General features: G+C 38.1%; 1 protein-coding gene across 1 annotated transcript; it reads left to right on the forward strand.

The window, feature by feature from the left end:
• The first annotated feature begins 4042 nt into the window (after positions 1-4042).
• On the forward strand, positions 4043-11118 carry slc6a22.2 (solute carrier family 6 member 22, tandem duplicate 2). The gene is made up of 14 exons (XM_084543245.1): positions 4043-4617; positions 4819-4968; positions 6532-6672; positions 6760-6844; positions 6918-7050; positions 7135-7269; positions 7429-7532; positions 7638-7762; positions 7839-7951; positions 8034-8171; positions 9178-9280; positions 9444-9544; positions 10414-10584; positions 10904-11118. Exons 1-14 carry the CDS (start codon positions 4422-4424, stop codon positions 11066-11068), a joined length of 1860 nt encoding a protein of 619 aa, XP_084399371.1. The 5' UTR covers positions 4043-4421; the 3' UTR covers positions 11069-11118.
• The last annotated feature ends 1018 nt before the right edge of the window (positions 11119-12136 follow it).

A 12136-nucleotide genomic window follows, 5' to 3' on the forward strand; every position in this document is an offset into this window, starting at 1 on the left:
TGCACCGTAGCAAAGGATATATTGATTTGGCTCTCAGCAGAACAACACAGAATGGTCTGTTCCCTGTAATAATCCAAGTTTTCGTTATCAAATAGTTCCTCATCACAAAGAAACTTTGACAATGTGGGACAAGTAATGAATAACTGGCTATAGCAAAGAGTTTATGCACATAATGAACATGCTAACAGTCGAGCTAACAGGTCCAGGCAGCCTATAAGTAAAAATGTGCACAGAGTTAGAATAAACTTAAACAGAACAGAAGCAGATGAACATGAACAGCTTTTCCGTCATTATTTCCAAGTGCTTTAATGGTTGACAAGTGACCTCTAGTGGTCATGTGAATAGTTACAGTCCTCTCTCTTGTCCTTTCTGTCTTTTAGGAAAGAAGTCGGGTGAGATGCCCGGGCGTAAAACTGTCTGACTGTGGTCCACACTCCATCACCCATGACCTTGGCGTTGTGTACTGACCTTACACGTCAGTTGCTGGATCATACTTGTTGTTTTAAGTATTGACAAATAAGTTATTTTGCTGTGTAAGTTTAACAGCTCGTAGATGCAGTGAGTCTCCCAACCTGAGGTAGAATAAAGGGAAATGAGTTGTTCAGTTTGTCAGTACATGAAAGAAATAACCTTACAGTGGCTTACCATTAGATGGACATACAGAAAAAATTGTATTATTATAAAATCATTACACTATTACGCCTGAATCATTACAAATGACTAAATTAGCAATGTTTTTTTGTTGTTTTCTTTCTTTTTGTCTCTCTTTCCTCTCTTTTTTTATCTATTTGTTTCTTTTTATTTATCTTCTATCAATGTGTCTCTCATTTCCAAATATATTATTCTGCCCAGACTCAATATCCACCCGCACAACACAGCACAAAACCTTCTATGTTTTTTGATGTTCTGTACCAATTTTTTTGTCCCTGTGCTGTAAGTGTCTTGGTTGTTTGTCTTCAATAAAAAACAAATTAAAAAAGAAAGAAAGAAAGTTGTTTTGTACAGATAATTGATTCAGCTTTGTGTGTCTCTCAAGGAGAAGATCATTGGTTCCTTCAGGTGTCAGCTGACATCAGTGTCAGACTTTTGTTTGGACGTAGACACACTTGCTCAAATCTGTAGGTACAGTGAAAACAAAAAGCCCTTAGCTTCGTGAAGGCTATGGTGTTCAGCGTTTATTTAAAATAAGTCTTAAAATAACTGCTGAATTGTATTGCGTTGGACCAACACTTGTTACTATTATTTTGATAACATAATTTTAGTTAGTGAGCTAGTTATTTTTACAAGCTTTGAACAATGTCCTGCTTTTCCATCAACAGAACATACCGTCAGCATACCATCGACTGCCCAAGCGCTCCGTTGGTACACGCCCTTGGGCGTGTCTCTAAATTAAACTGAGAGTTACTGTATGTAAACATGACAAGTTTTAACTGAAGGTACAGTCAAAGAGTAAATCACTTCTCAAAATACGAGATCCCAGGAAAGAAATCAATCAATTAACAACTGATTGAACAGATTTTCTTTTCCTGTAACAGGCAGAGCATCACAAATTGAATACTTTTGTGTTATATTAATTTAGTGTGTGATTCCTCGTCATTTCAGTGTGCTGATAAAAAAGAACAAAGACACGCACTGGACACCTTTCATACCATTCTCAGTCCAGCTGTACAACTACTCACCTTTCTGTAACAGATAACTCCATGTTATTCATGTTAATGGACACTACTGTGCCTTACTATCATTCCTATGTATATAATATATATTCTTCTGTCTCTATTTCTTGTACATTTGTTCATATGCCAATTCTGTACATTTTTTTGCTTATACTATTTTTATTTTATTTTATGTTACTAGATTTTACTTATATTTTCTTTTCTTTTATTTAATCTTTCTTGTTATTTTTTTCTGCCCTTTCTGTATGCTTTTGCAAACTGCAATTTCCCCACTGTGGGACAAATAAAGGTTTTTCTTCTTCTTCTTCTTCTTCTTAAGAGTGTTTTTGTTTTTTATTTTTATGCGCAACTAAGCTACTGTGACCAAGTAATTTCCCTTTGTGGATCAGTAAAGTTTATCCAAGTCCGAGGCCAAGTCTAAGACACAGTTTAAGACAACCATATGCTAAATAAAATTTTCAGAGAACACAATGTGACTGGGGACAATTAGAAATACTATCCTCTGATTAGGTGTCATTGTTCCTTTTGTTATGCAATGTGAACAAGAGAGGGAAACATATCCTGGCTGGAATTCAGACTCAGCTGACTATAAAACTTTTTTTTTTTTAAAGTGTTTAGTGATAAACAGAACAGATTAAACAGATTTTTTTCAAATGACTCGGCTCTCTCAAACATATTTCAAAGAAAAGCAGGAGGGAAACAAATGTGCTGCTTGTCGGTCTGAAACCCCAAGATAAAGTTGAGACCCTCCAAGTGTTATCTCTTTTATCTTAACAAACAGACAAAACAGACATAGTCACCAACCAATGACAATTATCTCTTGCAGAATAACACTGTGGGGCCCATGTTGGTTGTCACTGTTGGTCCATAATTCTAGGCCCAGACACTTTTTAAAGGTTATAACAATTTGTCTTCATGGCAAATGTTACAATTAGATTATGGTTTTTGTTATGGGGGTAATGGTTAGGGTTAGGGTTACGGTAAGGGGCATTATGCATATCAATGGAAAGTCCTTCCCAAGATAGAAACTGTGTGTGTGTGTGTGTGCGTGTGTGTGTTTCACTGGTTTCTGTTGGTTCCAAAGAAAAGACCTGTTGTGTTAGTCTAACTGGCTCCTCCTAAACTCAGTTCACTTCACTTAATCCCGGAGAAAGGCTGACATTTTGTTTCAGAGAAGGACACATTTGGGCTGCTCAAGGTAAAGTGTGCATCTTTTTGGTTCCTTCTCATTTTATAGTAAAAGTTTAATTTGTGTTAATGAAAATATTTGAACTGGTTTTTAATTCTGAGTAATCTTACGTCGGCTGATGCAGTTGTAGGTAGGGATGTAGTATCCAAAAAAGGTTAAAAAAAAAGGCAACTGGACTTGTAGAGTTTTTTGAGAAGACGTTTCACCACTCATCCGAGTAGCTTCTTCAGTTACTACTCGGATGAGCGGTGAAACGTCTTCTCAAAAAACTCCAGTTGCCTTTTTTTAACCTTTTTTGGATATACCATGACCTGGATGGCTGAGAACCTTCACAGACGTAGGGATGTAGTATTTAAAGCAGATATTTTTCTCATATAAGTGTAACTGTATGTTGTGTTCCCATTTATAGTTTTGAAGAAAATGAGACATAGGTTTATCTTTACATATCATTTTTTTTTCTTGCCTCAGATCTTGGGTAAAACAAATAATCATTTGCTAAACTGTTTCTTCGCAGCATGTGATAGATACGGACTGATTTAGAAAATGGAAAATATATCACAAAAAGAGGTAAAAAAGGTAAAATACCTCAAAAAAAAGTAGCTCACGTGTTAGAAGATAGACATGCTGACTTCATAGTGCTGAGATGTTACAGTTTTGTACTTTTGAAATTAGAACATCACAGTGACATTCAGTCCTGTCTCTTGTGACCATGAGACTTGTTCTTATGTAACCAGTGCTAAGTTCACCATTGTCAGTGTCCTACAAGTATTTACAAGTTGTCTTTTTCGCACTGATAACTGCATCTGCAGTGACTGAATCTCTGATGCGAAAACAGGTTGTCACAGGACATTAAGACAGAAAACTTTATATGGCCTTTGTATGTCAACTACATATACATTTAATAATTTAAATAATATTAATAATAATAAAAAAAAAAACATTTACTCCTAACTTGCGAAATATCTACCTTGTGTTGCACATACCCTTGTGGGTCCCGCATGATGAATATCAGTTGTCTTTGTTGGTCTTTTGTCTTCTACTGACAGCAGGAGGTTTGTTTGTTTTGTGATTTTCAACACATGTCAACTGGATGAATTGTGGTGATTTTGTTAACAGTTAACATCTGCCCATACTTTTGGGTAATAACTAAATACTGACATTTCCATCAGCCCCACTTGTATGTTGTGTTTTTTTTGTGTGTGTGTTCACTGTTCACTGTTGAAAAAGTATGGTAAAGACTTGCTTAACATCAGGATGTCCATATGTGTGTACTAGCGAAGTTTACTTTTAGCTCAATGCTCAGTACATCTAACTTCAAAGACATGTCTGCCACAGTTTGATAATTTTTTAAAATGTGATTTTGAAGATAGTGAGTTTGCTGTATAGTTTGGCCCTCTTCAGATATATCTACAATGGGAATGATCCCTCTCAAGTGAAAGCTGTTTTAATCTCTGTCTGGCGATACTGAGTCTAGAGTGTTTAACACGGCTTAATAATGTGTTGTTAATGTATGTATTATTCACTGACAAGCACTGACCCAATTCTTTTCTAGTGTTGAAATGGACCAAGAACGAAACTCCCTGGTAAAACTAAATACGATAAACCATGGGAGCAATCAAGTACACATTCAACCTAAAACTCAGGAGAGAGAGCAGTGGTCCAGCAAGATTGAGTTCATCCTGGCTGTGGCTGGACACATTGTTGGCCTGGGAAATGTCTGGAGGTTTCCGTACCTTTGCTACAAGAATGGAGGAGGTAAATCCTTTATTTGTAGCTTTGTCAGGGAACAAGATCAGTTAATTGTTAGCTTGCCGGACTACATTTTTTCCAGTAGAATGGGGAAAGACCTTTAACTTAAAGTGAACAGTAAAATAATGTGAAAGTTTTAGAAAATGATATCTGTGTTTTTCTTAAAGTAATTTTTCCAAGTAATTATTACTTTTTTTTTTTCCCTAGGGGTTTTCTTCATTCCTTATGTCTTGTTTTTATTCACCTGTGGCATCCCACTCTTCTTCATGGAGACATCCTTGGGCCAGTACACCAGTCAAGGTGGAATCACATGTTGGAGAAAAATCTGCCCTCTTTTTGAAGTTAAGTTTCTACCTTGTTTTTGTTTTTTTCTTCAGCTGTAAAAATAGGAATGTATTTTAAATATTTATGTGTGATTTTAAAAAGGGTCACCAGTGATGGGTAGCTTAAATCGATGTAAGTAACCAAATCAGTCAGTCATATAGGCTATACACTTCATATAACACTACAAGTCTTTCTATAAGTGGTCACAAATCAAAAAGGCCATGGTTACTTTACTGTATTTTATAATTTTATTGTATATTTTTAATTCAAATTGCAGTTCAAATTTAACAGATGGAGAATAAATATAAAACACACATATTAAAAAAAATAAAATAAATCCAAGTACCATAATACTGTACATATACTAAGTCTGAAAGTAGAAACATATCTCTACCAAGCTGGTGCACAAAAGGAGCTGAGGCAAGTAGGTGATGTCTTGGTTAGCAAAGTGTGAGGACAACGACCTGGTGCCTTAATTCAAATCATATCAATTAAATTATTATTTTTTGGTTACACTGTATTGATCCCACATGGAGAAATTAATTTCTGCACTTGACCCATCCATTAGTACTGTGTACATTCAGAGCAGTGGGCTTCCTCCTGTGCAGCGCCCGAGGATATTATTGGCTGTGAAAGTATTTACCCATATAAGAAATGCGTTGTCTGCATTTAAACCACTCAAGTGAGCACATTTGGAGCAGTGGGTAGCCATGTAAGCCACTCAGTGAGCGGTTGGAAATGCTAAATTATGCAAAACTTAAATGGTTGAATTATAAAGATTCCACCCCATTACATATGTTATGAATGTGGAACCATTGGTTGTACCTGGCTGTAAATTGTAATTGGGCATTTTAACATGGCGTCCATGGGAATTGACTCGCTTTTGGAGCAAGCCCGAAGTGAAACTGCAACATTTGGCCTCCAAACATTGCCTAGTGCTGAGTAATGCATTCACTGCTTTGTACAGTGGATTTTATATGTACTATCTGAATCTTGAATCAATACAACTTTAAAAGTCAGTTTCAATAGATTCCAATATTCAGTTGGAGTTGTGTGTTTCCTGTGGAGCTCTATACTACATCTGTTGTCGTGGTCTCATCAGCCTGCCCAGTCTTCATGGAATCCTGCAGTTTTCCACTCCTACCTGAATGAACAGTTCTCCAACCTGCCTATGATTCCTCTTACATTTTCAAACTGTCATGTAACATCATCAGTTTGTATCATAAGATTCCACATGTACGCTTTAGTCAGATATGTGTATCTATGACAGATGTATGTTTATCTTGCTGTTCTCTTCTCTCTTTCTTCTGTCTGTACCCGGCTGGCCTTAGGCAGATGGGTCCCTCCATATGAGCTGGGTTCTGCTCAAGGTTTCTTCCTGTTAAAAGGGAGTTTTTCCTTGCCACCGTCGACTTCAGGCTTGCTCTGGGGGTTTCAGGCCGGGTTTTTGTAAAGCGTCTTGAGACAATTTGTATTGTTATTGACGCTATATAAATAAAATTGAATTGAACTGAATTGAATTGTTCCCTCACTTTAGATTGTTGTCTCAGTAGCATGCTTCCTTAAACATTGTATGATGAAACTATGTCTCTGCAGGCTTAGGTTATGGGAGCCAAGTGGTTGTTTTGTACACTGGCGTGTATTACATCATCATACTGGCTTGGGCCTTTCTCTACCTGTTTTCATCCTTCAGCTCTGAGCTTCCTTGGGCGAGCTGTCGCAACATCTGGAACACAGGTATGAATACTTTTCCATCTATTACGTTTACCCTTGTGCAATCTTTTTACTTTGTTAATCTAAACATTTCTTATTCTTTTTTGCAAGATGGCTGCTTTGAATCTGGTCAAAATCAAACATACTCTCTGGACCTGTACGGAAATACTACAACTTCAGTTGTAGAATTCTGGGAGTAAGTGTCATTAGTAAAAGCAAAATAAAATGACAATTATTTGTTGTATTTTACTCAATGGATTTTGTTACAGGAGGAGAATCCTGGGCCTGTCTGATGGAATTGATCAACTTGGCAATGTTCGTTGGGACCTGGCTCTTTGTCTAATTCTTGCGTGGGTACTGTGTTACTTCTGTGTGTGGAAAGGAGTGAAGACCACAGGAAAGGTGCGGCACAAAGGTTAAAATGTCTGAATTCCTGTACATAATCTGAAAAAGTGGCACAGATACTGACTGTTGGTTGAATTTCAGGTGGTGTACTTCACTGCCACATTTCCATACGTGATGTTGGCGGTGTTGCTTGTTCGTGGCCTCACGTTGCCTGGGGCCAAAGAAGGGATTATGTTCTACCTCTATCCAGACCCCTCCCGTCTCACCGATCCAGAGGTAGTGCTCTTACAAATTCATCAAACGTCTGGTAAAGTCAAAGATGCGAATAGTTTATTTTTGAACATTTTGCATTTTATGAGTGCATTAATATGTCTGTACTGGTAGCAAATAGTAGAGTTTTACGAACCTAAACTGAACCTCCTTCAAATTCCTCAGGTATGGATGGATGCAGGCAGTCAGATTTTCTACTCCTATGGAGTTTGCACAGGTGTTCTGACCTCACTGGGAAGTTACAACAAGTACACCAACAACTGCTACAGGTCTCTATTTTTGTGTCTTTACCAGCTGCACTCAATTTAGATATGTTCAAACTGCTTATGACCAAAGTTTACATGTTGTATTATGTTTGATTATTTCGCCTGCAGAGACTGTGTCTACCTGTGCCTGTTAAACAGTTTGACCAGCTTTATAGCTGGCTTCGCCATCTTCTCTGTGCTTGGTTTCATGGCAAAGGAGCAAGGGCTGGATATAGCGATGGTGGCCGAATCAGGTATGGAAGAATGCAGGATCAACAAAAACCCAGAGTTAAACTGTTGCTTAACAACATGACCATTTCTCCTTTGCAGGCCCGGGCTTGGCGTTTATTGCTTATCCTCGTGCTGTGGCTTTAATGCCACTTCCTCAGCTCTGGGCGATATTCTTCTTCGTTATGATCATCTTCTTGGGATTAGATAGCGAGGTAGGTAAGATTAAAGTATTTAGATTCTGATGCCGTGATACATTTTCTTTGTAATGACACAACAAAAATCTCATCCCGACAGTTTGTATATCAAGAGGCGCTGGTCACAAACATCGGCGACATGTATCCTTCCATCTTTCAAAACAGCTGCCGCCGTAAACTCGTTCTTCTTGCCATCTGTGTTGGAAGTTTCCTTGTTGGCCTTCTGATGGTGACAGAGGTGAGTGCTTTGAGATAGTCATCTACAGTCAGGGGCCATCCACACGGAGACGCTTTTTAGTTTAAACGCAGATGTTTTGCATCGTTTTGGCCGATCGTCCAAACGAATCCTGTAAACGCATTGCCTTAAAACGAACTTTCCTGAAACCTGGTCCCAGGGTGAAAAAATTCGCAAACGCAGCCCTTGAGTGTTCGTTTGGATGGCGAAAACGCATACTTGCGTTTCGATGATGTCATCGCCACACCCCTCAAGCAGCCTTCCACCTCATATCCCGCGAGACGTCTCATAACAACATCAACAACAATGGCGGACTACATGCTCGTGTTCCTGCTGGAGAAGATATTGAGCCTATAAGGGTTACTCGTCTTCTTCTCCTTGAGTTTGGTTTCTTCTAAAGCCAATTTGTACACAGCGCTCAAGCTTTATGCGCATGCTCCGCCTCTTCCTCTCAGTTTTTGGTGAATTTCTGAAACTGAAATAGCGCCACCTATAGGCCTGGAATATGAAGTAGCGTGTTGAGTCGTGTTGAGATGGATCCGTACGCAAATATTCTTGAAGCGATGCCAGGGAAAATGGAGGGGGAAAAGATCGTTTTGGTACGTGTGGACTTGGCCTCAGTGTTGTGCAAGTTCACGCTAAGCAAGAAATAGTTCAAAGTACAGTTCACACAGATAATAGTGATATATATTAATACATCTAAATGTGCTTAGCCTAATGTGTATAAAAAAAAAAAACTCAAAGCAGTTTTAAGTGGAATTACTGTTTTTTACAACCTGGACCTTATTTCTGGCATAAAATACGATCGTTTATGATATGATATTTAGATCCACGTATATCTATATGGGTGAGTAAACGATCATATTTTATGCCAGAAATAAGGTCCAGGTTGTAAAAAAACAGTAATTGAAACAACTCTCCAAAATATACTGTCTCCGCCTTTTTTGTGTCTCTTAGAATAAGACACTATAACTTTCCGTGATTAATTTATGTTTCCCTGTTTTTGCAGGGAGGCCTTTATATTTTCCAGTTGTTTGACTACTATGCCTGCAGTGGGATGACACTCCTACTTTTTGCTATTCTTCAGTCTGTCTGTGTTGGATGGGTCTATGGTAAGGAACCGGTGGTACAATCTGCTATTGTTTTTTTCTTATTCTTTAAATAAACTCCTGTTTTACAGCCACGGTCAATATACAGTAAAGTGGTATTCAGGGCTACTGTCCTGAATAGGCTACTAGTAAGGCTGAAGTAACCAACACTGCTTATTTTCTTCAGGTGCAGATCGTCTGTATGACAACATAACGGACATGATTGGATATCGGCCGTGGCCCTTCATGAAATATTGTTGGCAGTACGTCACGCCGGCTATATGCACTGTAAGTATTAGAAATGTACATGTGCCCACCTGCTAACGCTGTTATCCTAACATGCGAGTGTGTCTGACAGCTGCCAGAGTCTTCTGTCCCGTAACGTCTCAACCAGATGGACACCAGTTCCTTTAATGGGGCGTGCTGCATTGAAACTAAAGGCTACTCAGTGTTTTTAAGCTCATCACTGGCGTGTTTCTCATGAGGAAATATTTAATTATATGATCGTTTGGCGGAAAATGTATTTACATGTATTTTAAGAAGCCGTGATAAATCTTTTCAACCATTACATTGAGAAGAATCCAGTTAATAAGGGCCAATAACGTGACTTGAGTGGGTTTTTAAGGGCTTTTTATTTCATATTTGGACATCTGAATTATTTTAAACCAGTTTCTACCTCATACATTAAAGAGAAGGCTGTAAACCGACCATGTCAAAGTTTTAACATGAAACAAAAAGGATTTGAACAATTGTCGCAATGTGTAGCAAGGAGGTAGGGCCTATGGTAAAAATTAATAAGGGACAGTTGAAACTAATGAAGGGTGGAGAAACATCCCTGTAATTGCAAAGGCAGGAAAAGAAAGGAAGCAAAACTACTGTAAAAGCAAAGAGATAACCAATTACAAAATATAACAGGAAATAGAAGGAAACTAAACTGTATAATGAAGCCAAAACACAATATCACGACAACGAACACTGATGATGGTTCCTATTTACACTTGTCTGATAATGAATGAATAGAATTTGTTAAATTAAATAATATACATAATGACTTCTGGTGAATTACACTTTAATAGAAATCTTGTCATTATGAGTTTATGTCATCTAAAGTCCTCTCTTTGCATCTGTTTTTTTTGTTTGTTTGTTTTTTCTGAAAGTGCACATTTCTCTTCTCCCTGGTCAAATATACGCCTCTCAAATTCAACAACACTTACGAATACCCCTGGTGGGGCTACGCCATCGGAGGGCTCTTTACTCTGTCTTCAACGCTCATGGTTCCTCTGTGGATGCTGTACGCCGTGAGCGTCACTCCGGGAACGCTGACACAGGTACCGTCGCAGGGTCTTGTTTTGGTTTTGAACATTTATTCACCTGTGCTGTCATTTTTACTTCTGAAGATGGGTGCCACGACAAGCCCCAGCTACAGTGACTCTATATAAACTGGAGAAACAACTGTCTTAAAAGACATTAGTGGTGATGATAAGGAATGAATTCCCAGTACTCTACATTTATTAAAAAAACAAAAAAACAAAAAAAACAAACAGATCCAGGCCATTACCTTTAATTTATGGGAAAACATCACAGTTCAGCACATTTGGCATTGTACCACCGCTATCAACATTAAACTCTTTCTCTTCCACCACACAGAGACTGAAACACCTGTGCACTCCAGCGAAGGACTTACGTACTGCAACATTAAACAAGGCATCGAACCACGAAGTCTTTCAGACTTTCAGAGATTTGTACACACTGCGCAACAAAGAAAGCCCTGAAGACGGAGATGACAGAACTCAGGGATCATCTATTATTTAAACTGCAAGGGAAAAGGAGCTGAAATACAGCCATATCAGTGAGGAACACGCTGTTACTGGGAGACCAAAGCTGTCTAAAAACCAAAGGCATGTTTCCACTGGGGATGAGAACATGTTGCTGACTGGCCTGCTACCTAAATCCAGATGGTAGATGCTCTGAGCTCTTTATCAAAATGTCCAACGACTGCAGTGAATTTTTTATTTTTTTGTTGTTTTTACCCTGATAATGGCCTCTCAGGCTACATACATGCTGCCATATCTTCTTTACTCTCGCCTGAGAAAGTCAACTGCAACTGTACTGATCAGACACTGAAACTGACCAAATGTAATGTGTAAACTTGCAGAGCTTTGAATAATATAAAGAAAATAACACATTTAGATCTATGTAAAGTTTTAGGGCTTATTGCTGACATTAGAAATTGTGGTTTGAATTTTTTATTGTACATTTATGTGACCTGTGGATAGGGCTTTTTGCATATTTCATTACTGTGGTAAGAAAAAGCTGTGGTGTCATTCACTTTAAAATTATGATCATATTCTTTCATTTGTTTTATTCTAATAAGTGTAAACGTAGATACGGATATGTTAATGTTTGCAGTGTAGCCACACATTTGCGACAAACACTCACGATGAATGAGAACAAACAGTTGGCAAACAAACTTCGAGGTGTCAGATAACAGCACTTTACAATGCTCCTGCAGTTTAGCAGGTGTCACAGGTAGAACAGGGTTTTATTGTGTTGCTGGTTCAATTGTGGCCTCAAATCTCAAGTGTTACACCGGGAGAAATACCATAGAATATTTTACATGATACATTTTCAAATAAACTTCAAAAACTCTTTAATGGCTGCCAGAGAAACATAAATTTCATGAGTGTATTTGTATTATGGCCATTAGAATACATCTCACGCTTCAAGTTATTCTATCGTGAATACACTCCATTTTTTAAAATAAGAGGTTACAATTCAGTTTGCCTAACCTGTTGTTTGCCTTCCCAGTTTTTGCAAAATATTTTTCTTTAAAAACGAAAACACTACTATTGGTGCTATTCCACATTTCAATTTTTTATG

The sequence above is a fragment of the Chelon labrosus genome (genome assembly GCF_963514085.1).
Source record: "Chelon labrosus genome assembly, chromosome: 4".
NCBI classification, from domain to species: Eukaryota; Metazoa; Chordata; class Actinopteri; order Mugiliformes; family Mugilidae; genus Chelon; species Chelon labrosus.

Excerpts from the sequence above, each read along its gene's own strand:
- slc6a22.2 (XM_084543245.1), top strand. The coding sequence starts at position 4,422 with ATGGACCAAGAACGAAACTCCCTGGTAAAACTAAATACGATAAACCAT. Across the intron at positions 7,270-7,428 it reads CCCGTCTCACCGATCCAGAG|GTATGGATGGATGCAGGCAG; the intron begins GTAGTGCTCTTA and ends CAAATTCCTCAG. Across the intron at positions 9,281-9,443 it reads CTGTGTTGGATGGGTCTATG|GTGCAGATCGTCTGTATGAC; the intron begins GTAAGGAACCGG and ends TATTTTCTTCAG.